This window comes from Lygodium microphyllum, chromosome 5 (assembly GCF_053477565.2).
Source record: "Lygodium microphyllum isolate KBCC chromosome 5, Lygodium_microphyllum_v1.1.10, whole genome shotgun sequence".
Classification (NCBI taxonomy): domain Eukaryota; kingdom Viridiplantae; phylum Streptophyta; class Polypodiopsida; order Schizaeales; family Lygodiaceae; genus Lygodium; species Lygodium microphyllum.
The window spans coordinates 150,966,930-150,992,498 of NC_141139.1; the positions used below are offsets into that span (position 1 = coordinate 150,966,930).

The following is a 25,569-nucleotide window of genomic DNA, read 5'->3' on the forward strand; positions in this document are numbered from 1 at the left end:
TGAAGGACCAAAGTGAGTAGTTGTTACCATCCAATCTGTCCTCCTTGGATACATAGGTAAAGACATCACCTCCTTGATTTACCATGATAATCAATGCCAAAAGAAGCAAAAGAGCAATGTCCAAGCTGGACCAACCTAGAAATCTCAAAATTTCCAAAAATTACTGCAAATAGCTTGCTGCAATTAGTATACTCAGGTACACTTTGTCAAAATTGTTTGTAATGCACACAGTCCAAGGTGCATTCAGTGTTCAGCAATAATGTTTGAGTCAAAATCCCAAAATTTCTTGCCCAAAAATTGTCCAAAACAGTCTATCACTGACTGAGATTGCAGTACATGTGCCAATGTCTTTAAAAACCTTAAAAGCCCCAAAATTTCACAAAATCTCTGCGTGAAATGTGTCCTAGACACTTGCAAGTGCAGAGATGTGCTGCCCAGGCACAATGCTTTCCTGCGAATAATATTTGAAATAAAAAATTGATTAAAAAAATGTATTTTTACCGTGAACTTGACAGTTGAGAGTCGTCACAACTGTTGGTGGTAGGCGTGTCGAGCTGATGCATCGTCAGTGGGCACAAATGGCAGCTTCCAGGTCGCAGGGGGGCACTGAGGGCATGGTAGACCAAGATGGGGTGTTGGTGCTGGAGCAGTGCAATGCCACAAGGGCACTGGAAGACAGGCGAGCGGGTGCAGGTAGTTGGAGCGACGCAGGAGATTGGCAAGGGCGCAAGATAGTCAGGCGGATAGGTGGCGCAGGACCATTGCATATACGGGCAGGTTGGTGGGCGGGCTCCCAAGCTGACTAGTGGCGCAGGTAGTCTAGGCGGGCAGAGTGGGTAGGATTGCTGGCGCTAGGCTAGGAGGCTCCAGAAAGAGCACCACATGGTGGCACTTTGCAGGTACTGAGAGCAGAGCGGGTGGAGCTGCAGACCTCTGGAGCTCGCGGGCACTCCTGAAGGCTGAACAGAGTTGAACTGAGCTGAGCTGAGCTAAGCTAAACTCAGCTCTGATACCAACTATGAGATGGAGAGAGGATCGAAACTCAGCTCAGAGTGCAGTAGACAGTGTGAGAGTGAAGCACGACACCCAATGCAATAGACTGAAAGAGTGTAATTGAAAGTACAAAGTACAACCCTTAAACCTTAGGGTTGTAGGGGGTGTTCACACCCGAACATGATAAGTGCCCGTAAGTGTGGGACATAAGTACATATGAAAGAAGACAATAAGTCTGGGGGAAAAAACCTCTCGTACTGAGAGTAAAAAGTCTCCCAATGTCCTACTGATCACCGACACTCCTCTATGAGCGTAGGGGTGAGTGAAAACCCAACACCCTAGACTAGTATTAATTGATTAATTAATACCTACCACTGATATTAGTGGCCAATAAATTGGTCTAGGCTCAAATTTGACATCGAGTACCACCTAGTACCTGTTAGGTATAACTTCTTACAACTTTTGCCTTTGACACCCATTGCATCCTTGGGGTCCTTGGCTTGTCACCATGAAATAACTTGCATGTGCATCACATGTGCAAAACAACCTTGCACATTTGATTAATATCTTAATCAAATGTTATCGGCAAGATTAGAGTATTTGAAAATTTCATGTCCCTTTGACAGTTTGAGTAGTACTTGATTGGTCTATTCTAGGAACCATAAGGCGAGTAAAATATTTCTTAGGTTTTGTTAGATTTTTTCAGAAGTTCATAAAGGACTATGCTCATATTACTGAATCCTTAATATGTTTACTTAAGGGTATCCAAAGTAGGAAAAAACACATTAGTCCATTGGTTGTTTGGACTAGTGAGCTTGATCAATGTTTTCAAATATTGAAACGACTGGTTATCACTGTATTGATATTGTAGATTATCTATTTGAATAAGCCTTTTGAGGGTCATACAAATGCGAGTGATTATGCTTTAGCTGCTGTTCTTTATTAGAACAGACGACCTATTGTATTTGAGTCTCCACAGTGTCAACTTAATAAATCCGAATAATACAAATAGGCGGGGATGTTATATGCTTTATAAATTCTTCACAGAAAGTGGAGTAGCATTTCTATAGATTTAGTAGGATTGTCGTGTCCGAATCAGATCATGATGCAATTTGGGTTGTAGTTGAGCGACTGATGAAAATGACTCAATGCATTTTTACAAAGATGAATGTGAAAAGCCATGAGTTGGCTGGGCTTTTTGTGGAATATCTTTATAGACTTTATGGTTTACGTCACGAAATAGTCAGTGATTGGGATCCAAAATTTAATGGCCATTTCTGATAAATAATTTTTCAAAACTTGGAAACTTGTTTGTCCATGGCATCCATGAAACATCTTGGAACTGATGGATAGACCAAAAGCATAAATCGAATGGCGGAGAATATCTTATATGCGCGTGTCTTTGTAGGCAATTTGATTGGGAGTGTTATCTTCCTTATATTGAGCTTGCTTATAATAGTGCTAGGCATTTGGCTAACAATTATAAGCCTTTTATGCTTATGTACGGTTATGAGCCGAAACCATTGATTGTTGTAGAGCTCAAGGGGGTGAAAATGCAGTCCATAGTCAACTTTTGCACGACATGCAGGAAATGTTGATGATTGCTAGAGAAAGCATTAAAACGGCCCATGATCATGCCACATTTTATGCTAACCAACATCGTACTTCTCAAGAGCTCCAAGAGGGCATGTGGTTTTACCTTAAAATCCTGAAGGACTCTAATTCGATGACTTCTGAGAAGTGTTATAAGTTGTCTTTGAGGATTTGTGGTCCTTTCCAAATTACCAAGGGGATCAACAACGTATTCTGTGAGCTCGATTTACCTTTGAAAATCCGAGTTCACCTTGTGTTCCACTTTAGTTGTTTGAAAGAATGATTAGGATAAGGTGAATTGATTGTCCCGATTGAGGAAGTCCCGTAGATTGAGGATATTGCTCAATATATTCCACTGTGGGATGGTGGTATTGACGCCAACCCTTGGGATGCGGTCGTCACCCAGGGTAAAGAGGAGATCATGGCAATGAAAGGTATTGGACCAGAGGAAGGGGAGATCCAAGAGGACACGATCATCGCCATAAAGGAGGAAATCTCCAAGGAAATGGACATTAAGCTTCAAGCCATGCAACAAGGGTGGGTAGACGTAGTGAAGAAGAATATAAAAAAGGAGATGGAAAAACACAATCAAAAGGAGAATGTGCACATCATCTACGCCATGCTTGAAGAAGAGAGAATAAAACAAGTGAGGCGATTGAACGTAAGGCTAAATGGCATACCTGACAAAGAGGGCTCATTGCCTGAGGAGGATGGTAAGAATTTGTGTATACACCTTAGATACAAAGAGGAAGATATGCTCCCCTTTGCCAAAGCCTAGAGAGCTGGGAAGCAGAGACACATCAAATTCCTGAGAGAGGGGTTTTCCCTAGAGTACATGGATATATCTTGGAGTCCACACATAGGAGTTGCATGAGATGTCAGGGTACCACCCTACGATCAGGAGAAGTGGTGGCGTTGATTAAATAGGAGCTCTAGGATAGAGTATGTCTCATGGCATGGGACCTTGACATGCGATATATGTGGATCAAAGTGGAGATTGGATGTTATACATTGCCCTCTTCTACTTACTCTCACGGGGGTCGAGATATGCTATTGGGGAGCCCTCGTAATAGGAGAGAGGGAGATGGAGGAGGAGAGGCCCCTTTCACAGACCTCTCAAATGAGATTGTACACTACTCCGTACTTAGGGAGATTCGCTTAGTAGGAAACCTTAATGCCAGGGCACAAATGAGATAGTGTGACACATGATTTTGAGGATCCAGGGTGGCCATAGGCGATTGATGTAGAGGAGGCAGATATCGGTTGATATTGGGGGACATAGTACTTGTTATGGCCAGTACCTATAAGAGAGAGGGTCATGGCACCATCTTGTTATCTACAAGGGATGAAAAAGTGGCCCATATCGAGGGCATTGACTTGATTTCAGCCCATCGGCTCTAGCACAGTCGATAGTACTAGGTTCTATTGAGATCATGGAACTAGTTAAATCCTTCACCATCCCCCTTGCCTGATTGGAGTAGATCATACCTACATATCCCTCACCATATTTGCCTCCCCACGCCCATAGGTCTTAGCTACTACCCACACCTTGTCCACCAATTTCTATTTCACACATGATCTAGCTAACATGTACAACCATCATATCTATGTCAAGATCACATAGTTCGAGTATACTGCCTCCCTAGGCATGGCTAGGTCATTTCCATCCTACACTCGACTGCTCTCTAGAGCGTAGCGGACTCACGAGACTTGGGACCATGCCTCATAATAGATGGTGTGCTGACAAGTGCAGGGAGCTATATAGACATCTCCCCATCTAGAGAGAACTAGGGTCTATTACAGAGAGGGAGGCTTGCAAATGTTGAAAAAGAGAGAGAGAGAGAGAGAGAGAGAGAGAGAGAGAGTTTACGAAAAAAAAAAGAGAGAGAGATAGAGTGGAGCAGAAGATGAGTCTCAGCTCATTGTTGTTGTTCTTCCATTATTCTTCCATCATACTAACTGAAAGAGACTTACACACATAGGTATGACTAACCAAGACTAACTGTGGTTAAGTCACTGACTACACCGACTTATTGAATGTCACACACATGTACAGCTGTATCTAGCTAATGTCAGTCACACACATAAAGATAGACAGACTGAAGAGTAACGAGAGCTTGATATTCTAACATTCCCCCTCAAGGTTAAACCATATGATAAACTCCAAGTAGCTGTCTGAAATATATGAACTTTTCTTTACCAAGAGACTTGGTAAATATATCTGCTATCTGGTCTTCAGTCTTCACATGAATCAAGTCAATCTGTCCTGTAAGAACCATTTCTTTGATGAAATGGTAGTGAACCTCAATATGTTTGGACCTAGTATGGTAGACAGGATTGCTAGCCAACATAACACTGCTGAGGTTATCACAATGTAATCTCACTGTGCTTTCCAGCTGTATTCCCAAGTCTTTTAGCAATTTCATTAACCAAACTACTTCGCAAGCCGCTAAGGCAGCTCCTCCTGTTTCTTACTCTGCTAACTAATCATATTGCTGCTCAACCCAAATGCATAACCACTAGTTGACCTTCTATCATAGGCACAGCCAGCCCAATCAGCATTAGTAAACCCTGTCAAGTCGAGATTTTCCATATGCATAAAATAGCCCATAATCTGTAGTACCCTTTACATATCTCATGATCCTCCTGACTGCATCTAAATGTGGTTTGCGAGGCTTCTGCATGAACTGACTAATCAGTCCCACTGCATAACATAAGTTAGGACGCGTAATAGTCTAAGTATATCAAGCTGCCCACCATGTGTCGATACATGGTCACATTCTCTATATCATTCCCAACATCAATCTGCAGCTTGACATTCTGATCAAGAGGTGTCTCCATAGGCTTACATTAAGCTATATCATGTTGGGATGTAAAGGTCCTTTATTCACCTCCGTGTATTTTACATGTGTATTGTTATGTTGTACATGTGAATGCACCCTTACGGGCCCTAAGTATAAATATATTTTATTCTTTGTGTACCAACACATTGTTGGTACACCCAAATCAGTTCGTCACTCTTACTCTCACTCACCTGCTCACTTCCTCTGCTGCAAATCTTCACGCTTCCGCTACCCGCGCACTACAACAACTGGTATCAGAGCTTCGGTTAAGGTGCTCGCGCTCCTTGGAGTCCGGGTGAGACATCTCCAGTGTTTCGCTCGTGCGAAATCAACAGGTCGTTTTTGACAGGCGACAGTAGATTCAGTCAGGTGACAGGTCGTTTTTGACCTGGCAGGCAGGGACAGGTCGTTTTTTGATCAGGCGGCAGCAGGACAGGTCGTTTTTCATCCGGCGGCAGCAGGACAGGTCGTGTTTGATTAGGCGACAGCAGGCGACAGGCTGGCGACAGTTTCCGTGGCATCAGGCGGCAGTTTTCAGGTCACGACAGCAGGCGACTGGTCAACGGCAGCAAATTCGTCACTTTTTTCAGGCATTTTTCCTTCATTTTTTTAAATTTCCTGCAAGCAGCCCCTTACTGACGGGGGTTCGCGCGTGCAAGCACAGTTTTCAAATTTGTGCAAATTTGAGCCTGGAAATTTGGGGCTTTTCCCAGATTTGACGTTGTTTATGCTTGACAGTGACATCTATGTCAGAAATTGCAGACATTGTGCGCATTGACCTCAATTAAATTGGGGATTTTTCCAAATTTGTTGAAATTTTGCTCATCAGACATTGTGCACATTGACCTCAATTAAATTGGGGATTTTTCCAAATTTGTTGAAATTTTGCTCATCCGAGTAAAATTTATTGGCATTGGACCAATAAAAATTGGGGCTTTTCATGTATTGATGTAATTTTGCTCAGCTCAGTCAGTTTGGCTGACATTTGCACACATTTGGACCTGGAAATTTTGGATTTTATGCAGAATTTGATAAATTTTGTGCATTATTTGCCTGTGCAGTGGCTGGTTTATGTAAAAACAGTAGAGGATTATTGCTGGTTATGCAAGAACAGCAGTGTATTTGCTGATTTAGCTTGTGCTCTTGCAGTTCAGTGCATTTACACTTATACTTGTGATAAAAATGGCTGCAACTTCTTCCAGTTCTGACATTAAAAGTTTGATGGAAATCAAGCGATTTGATGGTCAGGGCTTTGATCTTTGGAAAGATCGTATGCAGGGCATACTGTTCTTAAAGGATTGTGAGGATGCTTTGCAAAAGGATAAACCCGCACAAATGTCTGAGGCGGATTGGGCCAAAGTCAATAAAAAGGCTGTGGCTTATATAAAGATGGGTGTCACTAATGACATTTTGATAGACATTAAGGGTTTAGACACTGGTCATGCAATATGGGAGAAGTTGAAAACTACCTATGAGATTACCACACCTGTTAATCAGGTGCATTTAATGCGCAAGTTGGTGAATATGCGGCTGGATGAGTCCAAGCCTGCAGCTGAGCACTTGAGTGCATTTACTGGCATTTTAAATCAGCTCAAGGATGCAAGTTTGGATTTTGATGATAAGTTGAGGGCGATCTTTTTGATCATGACATTGCCCGACTCTTGGGAGACTTTGGTTGTTTCTCTCAGTAATAACCCCAATCTCACATATGATGGTGTGAGGGGTTCGATCTTGAATGAAGAAATTAGACGTAAGTCTAGTGGAGAAGGCAACAACTCAGCTTATAATGTTAGAGGCAGGGCTGAAAAGAAAAATGCAAATGCTGGACAGAGAAGCAGGAGCAAGAGCAAAGGAAAAGAAAAGAGTGATGTTACATGCTATCAGTGTGGTCGGAAGGGCCACAAGAAGCCTGATTGCAGGTATTACAAGAAGGAACAAGAGAGAAAGAAGAATGCAGGAGACAAAAAGAAGAAAGAGGAAAAGACAGATGCATCTGAGGCAGGCAAAGGCAAGGAAAAGGCCAATGTGGCCTCCAGTGTTATCATAGAGGAGCTCTCGGATGCAGAGGCTGATGTATTATGTGCAGTGGATTATGATGCCCTTGTATGTCACATGCAGGATATGCAGATCACCAAGGCTGATGTGATTGATGCACTTTTGTCAGTTGATGATGGTGTCACTCAGACTTGGATTGTAGACTCTGGTGCCTCTTTCCATGTGACTCCGTGCTTGGAGTGCTTTGCTACTTTTGATGCAGACTGTTATCGCAAGGTTTACCTTGGAAATAATCATGCTTGCAGCATTGATGGGATTGGCACCATACACTTGTCTTTGGATAATGGGCAAGAACTTGTGTTGAAAGATGTCAGATATGTGCCTGGCATCAAGAAGAGTTTACTATCTGTTGGACAGCTTGACTTGCATGGTTACACCACACTGTTTGGTGGTGGTTTGTGGAAATTAAAAAGGGGTTCCATGCTGATTGCTAAAGGAACCAAGAAGGGCACTTTGTATTGTCTGCACTGTAAAGCTTTGAATGGCAAGTTTCTTGCAGTTGCTGAAATTGGCTGTCATTTGGAGTTATGGCATAAGAGATTAGGCCATATGAGCCAGAAAGGACTTGATGTCCTTACCTCTTTGAAGAGGGTTGATGGAAAAGGCTCTAAACTTGATTTTTGTAATGGCTGTCAGTTTGGAAAGCAAATGAAAAATTCCTTTTACTCTGGTGTCTCCCGTAAGTCAAATGCCTTGCACTTAGTGCATTCTGATGTATGTAGCATGCCTTTGAATTGTTGGGTGGTGCTGCATACTTTGCCTCTTTTATTGATGATTGTTCTAGGAAGATTTGGGTTTATTTGCTGAAAAAGAAAAGTGAAGTGTTTGCTGTTTTTAAAACTTTTCATGCATTCGTGACCACTCAGACAGGTAGAAAGCTGAAATGCTTGAGAACTGATAATGGGGGTGAGTTCACATCTAATGAATTTAAGTCCTTTTGTGACTTGCATGGGATCAAGAGGGAGCTTACAGCCCCTTACAGCCCTTCTTCAAATGGTGTGGCTGAAAGATACAATAGGACCCTATGTGAGAGAGTGCGGTGCATGCTGTCCACTGCTAATCTCCCTCATGAATTTTGGGGAGAGGCACTTAAAACCGCGGTTCACATTTGCAACCGCTCTCCAAACAGGTCCTTAAATAATGGCATCCCTGAGGAGGTTTGGTCTGGCAAACCGGCCTCATATGACCATTTACAAATATTTGGCTGTGATGCTTTTGTGCATGTTAGAGATGAGCTGAGGAATAAACTTGACCCGAAATCCACCAAAGGCATTTTCATGGGCTACGGTGATGAGGGTGAATTTGGCTATAGAGTGTGGCTACCTCAGTCCAAGAAAATTGTTCGTAGCCGTAATGTTGTGTTTAATGAGGCAAAGTTGCTGAAAAGTACTTTAGCCTCTGATGAAGACATGAAAAAGGTCAAATTTCAGAATTCGCAGCCACCTATTACTTCAAATGATGAGCCTCATGGTGTTGTACCATAGGCTGAAACTGATGATCAGCCGGTTATCTTTGAGCCAGATGATGATGGACAGCAAATACAAGCACAGGGAGGTCATGGACAGCAAGATAGACTTGCTGATTATGAAAATGCAGGTGCTGGAAATGAAAATGAAGGTGCTGTACAGCATGAACAGCATGCTGAAAATGGCTTACAGCAGCCAATAAATGCTGAAAATAACATGCCTCCAGATGTAGATCGGGTTCCTGAGAATGTAGATCATTGGGTATGCAGGTCTACACGCCTAAGAAGGCAGCCACATAGGTATGACCCCTCTTTGCATTATGTGATGCTTACTGATGAGGGTGAGCCTCTGACATATAAAGAGGCTAAGCCATGCAAATTCAGCAATAAGTGGGAGCTAGCTATGCAGGAAGAGATTAAATCTCTGTATGCTAATGATACTTGGGATCTTGTGTCGTTGCCCAAAGGAAGAAAGCCTCTTCCAAACAAATGGGTTTACAAAGTAAAGACAGTTGATGGGAAACCCAAGTACAAGGCAAGATTGGTTGCCAAAGGGTATGCATAGAAGGAAGGGATTGACTTCCAGGAGGTCTTCTCACCTGTCGTGAAGATGACCACACTACGTGTGCTTTTTGCGCTCACTGTTGTATTGGATTTAGAGTTGTACCAAATGGATGTGAAAACAGCTTTTCTGCATGGTGACATTGATGAGGAGATCTACATGAAACAGCCCGAGGATTTTGTAGTTCCTGGAAAAGAGCAGTTGGTATGTAAACTAAAACGCAGCTTATATGGGCTGAAACAAGCACCACGGCAGTGGTACAAAAAGTTTGACACTTTTATGCTCTCTCATGGGTTTACACGCAACCATGCAGATCATTGTTTGTATATGAAAAAGGATACAGATGGCAGCCCTATCATACTTGTTTTATATGTGGATGATATGTTGCTAGCTGGGAAGAGAAAGACTAGCTTGGATGCCCTCAAAGATCAGTTGAAATCAGCTTTTTCCATGAAAGATTTGGGGAATGCAGAGCATATATTGGGCATGAGGATTCGTAGGGATAGAACACAGAAATTGCTGTTCTTATCTCAAGAAAAGTACATTGAAAAGGTACTGGACAGATTTAACATGGCTGAAGCTAAGCCTCTCGGAGTACCCTTACCTCCATACCTTAAGCTTAGTAAAGCCAACAGCCCAAAAGATGACATGGAAGCCAATGCTATGAAGGGAGTCCCTTATGCATCAGCTTGTGGCTCTCTTATGTATGCTATGGTGGCTACTCGTCGAGACATTGCTCATGCAGTGGGAGTTGTCAACAGGTTTATGTCAAATCGTGGCAAACCACATTGGGAGGCTGTCAAGTGTACTTTAGATATTTGAAGGGTACACAAAGAAAGTGTATTTGCTATGGGCAAGGTGCACTTAATCTGTAGGGTTATTGTGATGTAGACATGGCAGGTGACTTAGACACTCGCAGGTCCACTAGCGGGTATGTCTTTACAGTTGCTGGAGGGTCCGTCTCTTGGTGCTCCAGGTTGCAGAACATCGTAGCACTGAGTACTACTGAAGCTGGATACATATCAGCTACTGAAGCGTCTAAGGAAGCTATATGGTTGAGCAGACTCGCAGAGGATCTCGGCATGTCTATGAGTACTCCAGTGTTGGGATGTGATAGCCAGAATGCTGTGTATCTGGCTAAGAATGCCATGTATCATTCACGCACAAAGCATATTGATGTGCGATATCACTTTATCAGACAGATTCTGGAAGATGGTTTAATCACATTGACCAAGATCAAAACACATGACAACCCTGCAGATGTTCTCACTAAAAGTCTAGGCAAGGCTCAGCATGAGCATTGCACACGACTAGTGGGAGTTGGTTAAAGGTTCACTCTGGACCTTTAAGTGGGAGGTTGTTGGGATGTAAAGGTCCTTTATTCACCTCCGTGTATTTTACATGTGTATTGTTATGTTGTACATGTGAATGCACCCTTACGGGGCCTAAGTATAAATACATTTTATTCTTTGTGTGCCAACACATTGTTGGTACACCCAAATCAGTTCGTCACTCTTACTCTCACTCACCTACTCACTTCCTCTGCTGCAAATCTTCACGCTTCCGCTATCCGCGCACTACAACATATCATACTTTTGTAATATGTCATGAGCATGCTGCTTCTGTAGCAGCCATATACCTTGAGGCGTAGAGACTACCTCAATCCCAAGAAAATACTTTAGTTCACCAAAGTCTTTGACTCTGAATTCAGTCTGTAAACATGATTTAATGTCAGCAATGCCCTCTTCATCATCGCCAATGATGATAAGATCATCTATATAAACCACTAGAAACACATATCCATGATCTGTCTTCTTCGTGAACAGACTGTGATCTGCATCACCCAATCTAAATCCATGTTGCTGTAAATAATTGCTGATCCGAGCATTCCATACTCTAGGTGCCTGTTTCAGTCCATATAAAGCCTTTTTCAGCTTACATACATGTGTAGGAAAGTCTGGGTGAACATAGCCTTTAGGCTGTTCCATATATACTTCCTCAATCAAATCACCGTTCAAGAAAGCATTCTTAACGTCCATTTGCCATAATTTCTAGCCTTTGCATGTTGTCAAAGCAATGACAATTCTGACTGTTGCCATTTTAGCCACCGGACTGAAAGTCTCCTTATAGTCAAGGCCATACTGCTACGTATACCCTTTTGCAACCAGCCTGACCTTATAGCGTTCCAACGAACCATCTGACTTGCATTTAACATTGTACACCCATTTGTAACCAATGGAGACTTTGCCTTCAGGCAACTCAGCCAATTCCCATGTCTCATTTTCAGCCAGGACTGCATACTCCTCATCCATGGTAGCACACCAGTTATCATCTGCAAGTGCATCATCAAACTTTGTAGGTTCTTTGTAACCTATCACACTAGCCATATATGCATAATGGCGTGTTGAATAACTAGTGTATGTAAACTTGTCAATTGGTTTTCTAACTCTCTCAGATCTCCGTAACTGTGGCTCACTCTGAGCTTGCCTCTCATGAGCCGGTACATAACGACTCTGCCTTGCTCCAGGCGTCATAATAGACGGAATGCTCAACTCACTATCCAAACTGTCGCTGTTAGATGACTCATAACCTGCTGTAAGTGGACCTGTCACGTCCTCAAGCATCTTTTCTTTTTCCTTATCCAATCTTCCCCTCACTGACATATCCGAGTTAGTGGACGTAGGAGTACGACTCCGCAAGTGTCCTGACCAAGGACTTACTGTAGGTGACCCATCACCCATAGGACCACTCATAGATGTACTCACTGTAGGTGTATTTTTAGCATTGCTAGTGTTGACTGATCCATCAGTAGCCACTGCAACTGGATTACCATACCACGATGCTAGCTCATGAAAAACATCTCTGCTAATCAATGTCTCATGTGTAGACGGTACAAAACACTTGTAAGCTTTTCGGTCTTGTGCATAACCAAGGAACACACTCTTGACAGCTTTAGGATCCAATTTCTTCCTCTTTTCATCAGGAACATGAACATATGCAATGTTGCCAAATACCTTAAGTGTGAAATGTCAGGCTTATGACCATACAACCTCTCATATGGAGTTACATCATGAATCCTTGCTGTAGGGATTCTATTCAGCACATAGACAGTAGTCACTACTGCTTCAGTCCAATAACCATTTGATAAACTCTTCTCATTCAGCATAGCTCTTGCCGATTCCATCAGTACCTTATTTTTTCTTTTGCTATACCATTTTATTGCGGTATATAGCTGCAAGTTAATTGTCTTCTAATCCCATGTTTAGCAAGATACTTGTCAAAGTAATTAGAGACATATTCTTTACCTCCATCTGATCTAAGACATGAAATTTTACAGCTCAACTCATTTTCAGCATGCTTCTTGAAATTCTTAAATGCATCAAACACATCATCCTTATGTTTCAGTATGTAAAGCCAGGTGTACCTGCTGAAATCATCAATGAAGGATACATAGTAACAAGTACCACCAAACGAAGCATTATGAGATGGACCCCATACATCTAAATGTACCAACTGCAAGGATTGTAATCTATTCTATACATGTCTCATAAATGGAAACCGTGCTTGCTTTCCAAACTGACATGTATCACATACATGTCCAAAGTCATGATACTTGAACTTAGGCAGTCCAAACACAATCTCCTTCTGTTGCATAGATTTCAGCTTTTGTACATTCACATGGCCAATCTGCTTAGGCCATATCTCAACATTCCGTATAGCACCATCATCATGTGCAAACATGGCTACTTTCAATTCTGAAATTGACACATCAAGAGTAAACATTCTGCCATCTCTTCGGCCTCTAGCAATCAATTTGCAGCCATTATCATATTCTTCAACAAAGCATCCATCTCTATTAAATCTCACCTGCAGATTCAGTTCTGCCATATGTCCAACTGACAAAAGATTCTTAGTTATTGTAGATACATGTAGTACATCATGTAGACTCTTTTTCTTGCCATCAGGCATCAACAACGGAACAATTCTTGTGTGCTGAATGTCATGTTGGATGTCATCCCCAGTATACACATAACCATGTGAACCTGCAACCATCTTATCAAACCATTCTCTTTGGGGTGTCATATGATTTGATGCCCTTGAATCAATGTACCATCTCTCATCTCTGTTCTGTCTAGATGCATTCTTAGACACATGCCGCATGGCAAACAATCTGTCAACCTGCTTATCATGAGAACCGCTAAAAGATACATAGTGCCCATACTATTTGCCCTTTGGCTTCATATCTCCCTGCTTCTTGTAACAATCCTTTGCAATGTGTCAATATCTATCGCAATAATGACAGCCCTTCTTTGTTTGACTGATCATTTGCCTGCCATGAACCAGATCCACCACCTCTACCATGGGGTGATCTCCCTCTGCCTCTAAAGCCGCCAGATCCACGTTGGCCCTATGTATTTGTGCCATGCCAGGCATTCTACTGGTGCTGTCCATAAGTGTTTTGAGTATCTCCTCGACCTCGAAAAGAGCCACGGCCTCTGTCGCCTCTGCCACACTAGCTAAAGTAAATAACAGTGTCTCTGCTTTGAGACGTACTAGAACCTGTATTCAGCCCAAGCTTAACTTTCTCATGCAGTAGCAAAGCAATCAGCTTATCCCAATCAGGGGATTTAGCTCTCACAGAAATAGATGTATCAAATGCTTTATACTCTTTGTCGAGTCCATTCAATGTTACTGCAATCATATCATCCTCAGACACTGAAAATCCAATGGTGGCAAGCTGATCCGCTATGTTCTTGATCTCTGTAGTGTAGACCTGAATGCTTCTGCCATTCCTAGACATGTTATTGAACTGTTGCTTTAGGTGAATCTTTCTTGCATGTGTTACATTATCATAATTCTTCATGAGTATATTCTTTCCATCCTTTGGAGAACTATATCCAGTAATCTATATAACCATAGCATCTGATATACATAAGGAAAACTAATGTAACACCTTGCATGCTCTCTCAGTCCATAGCTTATGAGCCCTTTTTTTATCATTTGTCAGATTCCTTTCATGTATTTCAGGTTCAGCCTCATCACCTGCACATAAGTCCCAATAACCTCTGCCAACCAAAAAATTCTTCATACGGAACTTCCATAAAGCAAAATTTATGTTGTCTAGCTTTTCTTCCACAATTTGAGTGCATTGTCAGTGCCTTGAGCATTTGCCATAGTTGCAGCTTAGGTATTTAGTGATGTATACAACTTGTAAGTATCCGACTCCTTTTTCTATAGTTTAGAACTAGTTTCCTGCTATTCAGGACAGTTTCTTGCAATTCAGGACAGTTTTCGTGATAATCTGCTTGCTATAAACTATATTTCAGCAATGAAAAAACACAGTCAACTAAGCATAAACCAAGCTCAAATCAGTTCAAAACATTCTATGGTAGTGGCAAAACATCCCAGCAACAAACTATGTCTATACAAGTATCAATGTTTGTACTGTATGCAAGTAGCAGTACCAAATACAGCCAGGCCACTGCTATAACCAACAGTATTTTCTTTGTTAAAACAAGAGTATTCAGACCTCAAAACAGCCCCAAAACATCTCATTCAGTTGCCATTCTATATAGAAGTTGATGCATGTCCAACCGGTCAGAATATATTGCATGTATATCAAGTGAAGATGATAGGTATCCTTCCTACAGACAATAACCAGTCAATACCCTGGTATAACCAGCAATAAATCAGTCCAAAATTTGGACTTTCAACACTCACAATATCCCAAAAAGCATCTACTACTCAAGTGGTATGATCCAAGCATTTGTCAGTAGCAAATAAGCATCACAGATACTTCAACCCTGTAGGTATATTGTTTCCAAATTCAGGACAGCAACTAGTTCACTCTTTTCAGCATGCAAATAAGCTCCAAAACTGAGCATTTAACACTCCTATTTTGATGCTCAAATGCATGATAATAAGGGTATATACATTGTTAGGATGAAAGCCACCAGTGCCCTGGAATCACCTACTATTTACTGCAGTAAACAGCCAGTCTGCACAGGTCTGTGCTAAATATCTCAAAATCTGTGAGGAATTTGAAAAAACTTTCTTCTGCAAACTTGTAGACCATGTCGAAACAGTTAGGAATCATTAGCTGTTTCTCCAAAAATCATTTCTGTAGCAAGATATAGCTTCTGCAAAAAAACAGGCTGTGGGCACAGTTCCCTTCTGATGTCTTGATGTCAAATGGCCACTGCCAAGCCTTTAGGCTTCAAGTTAGGAATCATTGGTTGTTTCTCCAAAAACCATTTCTGTAGCAAGATATAGCTTTTGCAAAAAAACGGGCTGTGGGCACAGTTCCCTTTGATGATGTTTTCTTCAGATCTGATGTCTTGATGTCAAATGGCCACTGCCAAGCCTTTAGGCTTCAAGCATTCAAGCTCTGATACCATGTTGGAAGAGAGGGAGAGAGACAGAGTGGAGTAGAAGATGAGTCTCAGCTCATTGTTGTTCTTCTTTCATTATTCTTCCATCATACTAATTGAAAGAGACTTACACACATAGGTATGACTAACCAAGACTAACTGTGGTTAAGTCACTGACTACACCGACTTATTGAATGTCACACACATGTACATCTGTATCTAGCTAATGTCAGTCACACATATAAAGATAGACTGACTGAAGAGTAACAGGCGCTTGATATTCTAATAGCAAATAAATGAAGACCTTGACTTATTGTAAAGCGATGGGCATATGAAGAGACACAATGTTGGGATCTATACCATTTATTAATTGAGTAGAGATATGTAGCCACAACATGGCCCATATTGCAGGAGTCACACCGTCCCATACCCCCATCAATGACCTAGAGATATGCCAGTCCAATGCAGAGGGCCTATATGATATACCACACAAGCCACCGATTCCTTACCCACCAGAGCCTTGCTCACCACATCCTCCTTCACATGATATCGTGAGAGTGATTGTGCATCTATAGCATATGGACAATCAATGGATCACATAGGTATAGAGGGTGAGTAGTTCATTTATGCAATGGACTCTAGTGATGGCAGGCTTCCTAGACGAGTGGACCATGTATATCGTCATGCCTATCCATAAGTCTAGAGATTCCCTAAATCCAGGTTATTATAGGACCATCATGGTGGGCCACACATTGGCTAAGATATATGGAGTAGTGATGGAGGCGGAGCTCAATGCATATGCAAAGAGAGGAAGATTGGGTGCAGTAAGGTAGATTGGATTGAGACATAGATTCTCTACACTTGATCGCATCTTCACCTCAAAGGGCATGATTGAGCAAGCAAAAGCGAGGAAGAAGAGACACTATTGCTGCTTTGTGGATCTCTACAAAGCCTTTGATATAGTTCCGTGAGATAGACTACTAGAAAGGTTGTAGACACTGGGGATCCCATTGGACATGATTTGGGCATATATGCACTATACAAGTGGATGGTAGGCCGGGTGAGATGCCTAAGGGGACTTTCAGACATGGTGTCTAGCACCATTGGAGTGAAGAAGAGATGTCCCCTCTCCCCTACAATCTATGGACTCTAAATCGGTGAGATAAAAGACCACATCACACAACGAGGATGTGATGGGGTGGAGATGCAAGTATATTGGTCTCTATCAGGCTTTACCCTGACGATGTTGTTTAGTGCTCGAAGTCACTTGAGGGTCTATAGTGGCATCTTCATGCCATTCATGACTTCTGCACACAATGTGGATGGACAATTAATCTTGGGAAAATCAAGATCTTGATCTTTGATGCATCAGCCCAAGTGAGAGGGAGATCAGTTTTCACCCTAGGAGTAGGACAGGTGGAGGTTGTGGACTGATATATCTACTTAGGGGTCATGTTCATTGCATTTTCCAGTGGGACAGGCAGCTAGTGACCGACTCACAAGAGGATATGCAGCATTGGCCATTATGGAGAGAGAGTGCCACTAGGCACACTTCTAGGAGGCCTGCACGTAGAGGTGGCTATTTGACACATTGGTCACACTAGCCATGATGTATGGTGCACATGTTTGGACCCTTGGCCTTGCTATGTACCTAAGGACATAACAAGTAATACATCCGAGAGCATAGATGTAAAAGAACTTAAAATCAAAGCTCAAAGCTCAAAGAAAAGCATATCCAATATAACCAAAAATGGCAAGCATAAAAATAATCCTATAACTCATGCTCTCATGGATGATCTGTAGCAAACCATTTGCACCACATGAGATCATTAGAGCCAAGTTTGATGTAGTGTCTATGATGATGGAGGCCCTTTTTCAGACCATCAGCTTCATAGACAGAGTATGCAATATGCATCCAGATAGACTACCTAAGAGAGCCTTCGAGGCCTCTAGAGAGCTAGCTCATGCAAGTCATGAGACTTGATGGTATGTATAGGTCAAGCAATGGCTCACAGGATACGAGATCGACATGGATCACACACCATTCACATACACATCCCCTGCCCCCCAATTTTGATATGACATTGACTCCCCCGTCATATACGTCTCCCACAGTGAGAAATTTGGTCATGCAATAAGACCTTTACCAACTGCGCATACAACATGCATGGATTTCACCTTGGGCAGTCCCTTCCACCAATGATTTCATACTACAGGGACCACCTTATGAGAACTACAACGAATGGTTTCATTGAGAGACTTGGATACCTAGATGTATACATGCCACATGAGATGCAAGAAGCCATTGGCCCCAGGGTATACTCTCATTAGCTTGAGATTGAGACTAGAGGGCAGCCCACATTTCCAAATATGAGCAAATCTACAGATTAGCTAGGAGTATGTGGAGAGTGAGGAGCACTATATTTGCAAACTCAGAGCCTATAACACAGTTCGGGCTGAATACCCCGTGCTATTCAGAGGAGACACCTCTCTCATAGTACTCATGGAGTCCCCAAACTAGTGCTGCTTGGGCCAGTTCCTAGTTGACATTCAGAGGCTCCGCACATCATTACTATAGGCAGGCATCGTACAAAGAGGGGGACGCCAGGATTTCTTCCAATCAATGACTACACACACTACACAGAGAGGGGTGATATCCTAGAGAGTTGAGGAGATCTGAGCAGCATGCTAATCACGGATATAGGGGTACCAGACACAAATGCTACACTAGGGAGATCTGCCACTGACATGAGCAACATGTGAAGAGTTGAGGGATTAGGCTAGATACTATCCCCACGTACTATTTCGTCAAGGATGTATGACATACTATACCAACCGATCCTGACTAGGTGGAGCTAGATATCTGTGTATCATTCCGCCACACAGCTGGACATGTATTGCTTGATCCTCCTGTTTTATCACTACATGGGCATTATTTTGTCTTGTACATCACCTTAGCTTCTTTTCACAATACGTGCACATCACACTTTGATGTCTAGTGATGATCAACATTGTACATGGTTTTATCTCATAGGTCGATTTCGGCCTCAAAAGACATCCATCTCTCTCTCTTTCTCTCAACAATAAACCCCCTCTATCATAGCCCGAGTCATCTACATAAAATCTGTTCAATCAGGAGAAGATCCTAGCCCCAACTGTCCTATCTTGTTTGGAAAATTGGAGAGGACGTATAGATCTTCCAAAGTCAACCATGAACCAAGGGTCCTCTCCCCTAATGTGGAGGACAAGATCCTCCCAAGTTGCCTGCTCTCCTCTGTTAATGTCTATGCATCTGCCCCTTCTATCATCCAAGGTCTTCTCTGTGTGAAAATCCCCTTCTACAATCCAATGATCAACGTGAAATAAAAGTTTCCCTCCCTTTGACTGTTAGGGGGTATATATAACTAGCAGACCTATTAGTGCTGCCTCTACTTTCACAGACACCCAAACAGCCCTCCGTGCTACTAGGATGCCCCAATCCTGAATTGTGTAAAGCCAATGCTTACTGACACAAATGCAAATCTTGTCTATATCTCTTAGGCCCCCACAGCAAGCGCCTAGTATGTGAAACTCTATCCTAGCAACAGCTTTTCATTGCATTGGAAAATCCTCTCTTCTGAGAGGTGATGCTTCTGTAGCATAAGGAAATCCACTGATCCTCCAACCAATGCTCTATTGAGATCCTATCTCATGAGGCTACATCCCTAACAGAACAGTCTTCCACCAAAGCCTCGAATCTTCCATGAGATAATCCTCATGGAAATCATTGAAGTCTCTCAGACCAGTGTGGCCCACAGCCCATACTTGTCTCTTCTGCCACCTAGTGTATACTCTGTCCTATCTCATTGCTGCAACCTCATCAAGAGAGGGGAACTCAATGGAGTGTAGGGAATCATGTGAATCTGTGCCAAACTCTTCCTCCCTCTCTCCCTCCCTGTGATGAGTATGGGTATGTTTGTGATCAAATCCACCATGAGAGGAATCTCCCCCTCTTGCTGACTGCAAAGGACCTGAGATACAGACTGCTCAGTGGAGGCCTCAGCTACTAGAACCTGCTGAGAGGGGGGTTAGGCACAATTTCCTCTGCCACCTCGGGTGGTGCAAATAGGCCCTTGTATGCAGGAGGCCTGAGATCCCTAACAACTCTGCATTGTCTGTCCCCATCTTTCTCCAAGTCTTTGTAACAGAAAGGAGTACAGGGGAGGCCTAGTAGTCTGTCTCTTTCCTGCATCTTGGGATAGTCTGCCACAAGGTATCCCCCCTCACCCTAAAAGGAGTTGCAATGATTAGTAGTCTCTCCTATGCTGCATCTTGGGACAATCTCTGTTGCACCTTGGGACAGTTTGCTACAAGGTGAAGCACTGTTATGGGAGGCCAACATAGTATACTGTTTAGAGGATGAACCTCTGTGCAGTGATGGAATCTTGATGGCTCAAGGAAGGGAGCCCAGTGCAGAAGTAGGGGCCACAACCTTGATTGATGGGTGCCAAGCATCTGCGAAGGTCCTGTCCCACTAGACCACATGCCCAAAAGCTCTGCCAATATGGGCTACATGAGGCAAGAAGGTACTTATCATGGCCAGGAAAATGGACAGTGATAGCTATGCCATCTGTAAGCGTGGAGTAATCCTTGTCCTCAATCCATCTTAGGCAATTGCAGTCCAAACATCTAATGGGCTAGTGGCAAGAGCTGATGCAAATCGCTCAGGTGTGCTAAAGCCCACCATGAAGTTCTCCTTTCCTAATGGGGTAACTTGTGTAACTCTTGGAGGGGTGCCTATGAGAGCTGCCTGTGTCTTGTCTTTCATTGCATGCATTGGTGGTTTGTTACCCACCAATTGGCAAGGCAGAGATGATGCCTTCAAGGCTGCCACACTGTCTCTAATCGTTAGCTCTGCATGAGGATCAAACCTGGTCTATGAGATGGTATTGGCCATGGGAGCTGTGGGGGACTGCACAAGAGTCCTGAAAGGTAGAAGAGGGACTGCCTACTGTTGCGTGAATCAAGTTTTCTCCTTCTGTAGGAGGTGCTGACTGCCAGGCTGACAGGCAGGAAAAAAGGGTTAGAGGTGAGCAAGAGGCTGGGAAGGGATGCTGAGGCAGGCTGACATGGTAGGCAGGTATGGCAGGAGTCGATGAATGTGTGGAAGGGATGGCATGGCAGGCAGGTGTGGTGGGAGTCAGCAAGGCATCCTATTCAGCAGGTCGCTTCTGGTCAGCTTCACGTTCAGAATGTCAGCAGGTTGTGTCAGGTCAGGTGCGTTCAGTCAATCTTCCTCAGTCTAGTGCTACCTTAGCAGACCTTATCGCTATCCTCTTTATCATATTTTGCAACAAATGCTGCGCAAGTCTGCTATATACAGTCCACCAAATCAGAATCCCTCTAATATGTTTGCTACTACATTTGCCAAAGGTGGGTATTTTAAGATGTAGTCGTAGCTGGCTGTCTGGCTTGATATGTGTGCTTACTGTTTTCAGATCCATTTATAGATTTCTGATGAGCTCTTTGATTGCAAGCTTCTCTGGCTTCAGTAATTATATGGAGCTCATACAAACAAGATGACTTGAGCTAGTGTTACGCCAGTTACCCCGTCCTACAAAAGATTCTAGCCTGCCCGTGTGGTCTATACTAACCTGTTTTGACACCTTCTGTATTTCTTGAGTTTTGATTATCTTCATTGACGCTCATTTAAGATTTCTAATTTATTGAAATCTGAAAAGGTCTGATTGGAAATTTTGTGCACACAATTGTATTTCGTGATTGTTTAATGATCATTTACTTTATCATTCTCAGTTCATCTCTACTATTAAAAAGGGGAAACGAAAAAGCAATGCCTATCACCAGCATTTTGCATCATTCTTTGTAAATTGTTGCAGGTGCGAATGTTTCAAGTGATGGATCCGGATGTTCTAGATGCTATTTGTGAGCGCTTGCAGCAGAAATTCTACATCGGAAAGAGCGTCCTCTTGCAACCAAAGTATCCAATTGAGCAAATGCTGTTCATTCTCCGGGGACAATTGAGAAGTATTGGTGATGATGGTAGTACACAAAACCTCGGAAGTGGCGACTTTTGTGGAGAAGAGCTGCTAATAAAGTGTTTGAAATATGCTGCAATACCAGTCGGTGAGAACTATGCATTGTAAAGTTATCCTAGTTTGTCCTATTTCTTCATTTTGTTAAGCTCATAGTAGGAATTATCAACACTTTGCTGGGCGTCATCCTGTTAAGTTGTAATGAGCGACTGCACTAACATTGTCAAGTTGCCATTTAATTTGTTTGCAGAGAGCAGACGTTCTTTGAAGTGGACAGTCTTCTCAACCAGGTCTGTTGAGTGCATCACTAATGTTGAAGCATTCTCCTTACATGCAAAAGACCTGGAGTTTGTCGTCAACTATTTCAATCGAAACTTGAGAAATTCGCGAATCCAAGGAGCCATCAGGTAGTTATCGAAAGTGATTGGAATAGGAAAGTGCTTTCTGCAGAGATTTCAGTGTATCTTGGTTGATTCCCGTGTTTAGGCGCTTTACAGGGCTGTGGGTTGTGGAGCTGAGAGGGTGTATTTTATTAATGACTTGTCACTGAGACTCAGGGACACAGTCTTGCATTTATGTCTTTGAAACCTTGAAGGCCTAGTGAAGGGGGCAAAGTGGGGATGCATGTAGTTCTGTGAAATTTTCATTGGTTGTCGTTACCTTAATCTACATCTATCTATAATTTATATCTAAAATATATAATATATATTATATATTATTAGTTTTTTTTTGGGGGGGTGGGGGGTTGGAGTTTCGACTTCTAGACCTTCTCTCTTTCTTAACTCTCTCTCTTTTTTTTCCGTAAAAGGTAATTGTATTAATTACGAAAAAAGGTACAAGATTACATGATTACATGATTACAAGAGACACGAGGGCCCTAGGCCAACGTGTGGGAAATCCCCGTACTAATGCACTAAAAAGGTTACACCAATCATGGCAACGACCCAGAGGTAATTGCCATATGCCAGGGATGCAAATCCTCCCGAGGGAGCAAGTCGGAGTGTCGAATGAGATCTAGCTGCCAATGCAAGATGCCTTTAAGCTTGGCAATATGTCTCGGTACATTAGAGGCCGAATCAAAGAGAAAAGCATTGCGCGTTGTCCAAATGTGCCAGCATTCCCAGTATCTGAAAAAGTGAAATAAGATCTGCATATGTAACTGTGGCGGTGTGGGGTACTTTGGACGTACAAAAACCCAATCGAAAGGAGTTAGTGAGGACCCCACCACCGCGCGCCAGATTTGCGACAAGAGTAACCAGATATTCTTGGCAAGCGGGCAAGAAAGAAAACGATGTCGGGCCGATTCCGCAGTAGTGGTACAGAAGAAACAATTGCCATTCGAGATTCGACGCTTGGAAAGGGCCGAGGCAAGAGGAAGACCACCAATCATTACCCGCCAGAGAAAGACTTTGCATTTGAAAGGTGCCTTATTCCGCCAGCCCTCCATCAGCGTCGCTTGCCACCATGACATCGATTTCCGCAGTCCCCAAACAATATTAGCTTTCACACCCAGCCATTGGTGATCTTGAATGAGAAGATGATACACCTGATTAGTAGAGGCCTTTTCCAGACTCAACCGGCCTGCAAGGTCCCAGTCCTGCCAAGGACGATCCAGAGCCAGGGCAGGAAAGGGTTGCCTACCCTGAAGCTCCAACAAAAGCTTTTCCCATAAACCACGGTATCCGCGCGGGATCCTGAAGAGTCTCCTAGCAGTCCGAAACGATGCGAGGACATTGCGAGTGGCAAGGGTAGCATCCGCAATCGACGTCACACCTAAACGGGCCATGCGGTTAAATCTCGGTCTGAGCTGATGTTTGTCTTCCCATGAAAGTAATCGGGATACTGCCAACAATTCCAGCTGAAAGGAGTTAGTCTGCAAGCGGTCCCCTACTGGATGCCAACGGGCCTTTTGGAGCACCACTTTCCAAGAGTCGACCAAGTGCAGTAACAAAGAAGAAGCGGGACTGGAAAATCGAGAGTCAGCATTAAGGACATGCCACCAAGAGGCCCGAAGCCGTGTGTTACCATGGCGTAGCCCGCTGTCCTCAAGAAAATAACGGGCTATGATGGTCTACGGGTGATGATCCACACACATGGCACGAAAAAGAGACCAATGAAGAGCCAGCATATGAGTTTCTGCATCCAAAATAGCGCTACCACCCATGCGTTTAGGGGTGCATGTATGGGACCATGAAATCCATGAAATGCCTGCCTGCAGGGAATCCTTCTTCCATAGCATGAAACGAATGGGATGAGTGAGAGCCTTCAAAGTAGTAGGCGTCCACGGCAGCAATGGCAGGAAATAAGTTAGCATTGGTAGTATAATTGTCTGAGCCACTTTAAGGCGCACATGGAAAGGCCACGCTTGCGACTTCCAATACATAAACTTCGCCGCCAGTTTTTGTGAAATTCACTCCAGTAGGTCCTTTGGCCGTACATCCACTCCCAACGGGTATCCAAGATGCCTGACAATGGATCCACGGGAAACCACCTGGCCCTGGCAGCCTAATGACTGTAAATCAGGCTCCGTGCAACTGAGAATGGCCGACTTAAAGCCATTGATGCGAAGACCAGAGGCCTCACCAAAGAGCGTCCAAACATCTAATGCCTTTCGAATGTTGTCCCTGTCTGCCCGCAAAATCATAAAGGTGTCATCAGCCAAAGATTGGCTAATGAAGTGCTGCCCCAAAGGAAGAGACAATCCTACCAGCTGAGCAGAAGCCGCCATTGAGGATAACATTGAAAGGACCGGGTGAGTCGCCAGGGCAAAGAAGAGAGGACTCAAAGGGCAACCCTGTCTGACCGAGCGTGCAAGGACAAATGGCTCTGTAACCCCACCATTGAGCATAACTCTTGAAGAAGCCGTAGCACTAATGGTGTAGATCAATCGGGACATCCGGGTACCAAAGCCCATAGCAGACATGAGATCTGCAATGAAAGACCAGTCCACATAGTCAAACGCCTTTTCCAAGTCCAATTGAATCAATACCACTTCCTGACTGGAGTGCCGCGCATAGTCAATAGCCATTTGCACATTCAAGATATTATGCAGAATGTTGCGGCCCTTGATGAAACCGTATTGGAGAGGATGCACAATAGCTGGAAGGTGCTTGTGAAGCCGATTCGCCAGCACTTTGGAGAAGATTTTATACATGGAGCCCATCAAAGAAATTGGTCTCCAATGTTGCAGCTTTGACGGCGAAGGGACCTTGGGAATCAGTTTGATAAGGCCTTGTTTCCATGAGGAAGGCATGACCCCTGTTTCCCAAACCTGCTGACACATGACCGCCAATGGCTTCACCAACTGCGTGGCCGAGTTTTCAAAGAATTCATGAGTGAGACCATCCCAACCAGGACTTTTATCCCGCGACAGGTGCAACAAAACATCCATAACCTCCTCCTCGCAAATATCCGCCTCCAAAGTGGCTTGCATATCAAGTGGAACCTGCTGGCGGACCAGATGATAGAAGACCGAGCGGGCATGCGTAACCTGGCTAGAAGGCGAGGGAGAAGAACCCAGAAGTTCCATAAAATAATTTCTGCACATAGTGACAATGGTCTGCGGATCAGTGACCATGCGACCTTCCGAATCCTGGAGTCAAGTCATATTTTCGCGAGCCGGAGAAGCATGCAAGGCGCGAAAGAACTTATGAGA

The 25,569-nt window shown here is 43.4% G+C and overlaps 1 protein-coding gene across 2 annotated transcripts in view; it reads left to right on the forward strand.

The window, feature by feature from the left end:
- LOC148036537 (putative cyclic nucleotide-gated ion channel 20, chloroplastic) overlaps positions 1–25,569 on the forward strand; it is a 176,317-nt gene that overhangs the window by 146,532 nt on the left and 4,216 nt on the right. For both annotated transcript variants that reach the window (XM_087678524.1, XM_087678525.1), the window contains 2 exons: positions 21,759–22,005; positions 22,165–22,321. In XM_087678524.1, coding sequence (XP_087534650.1) covers positions 21,759–22,005; positions 22,165–22,321 — 404 coding nt within the window. The remainder of the gene's footprint in view (positions 1–21,758; positions 22,006–22,164; positions 22,322–25,569) is intronic.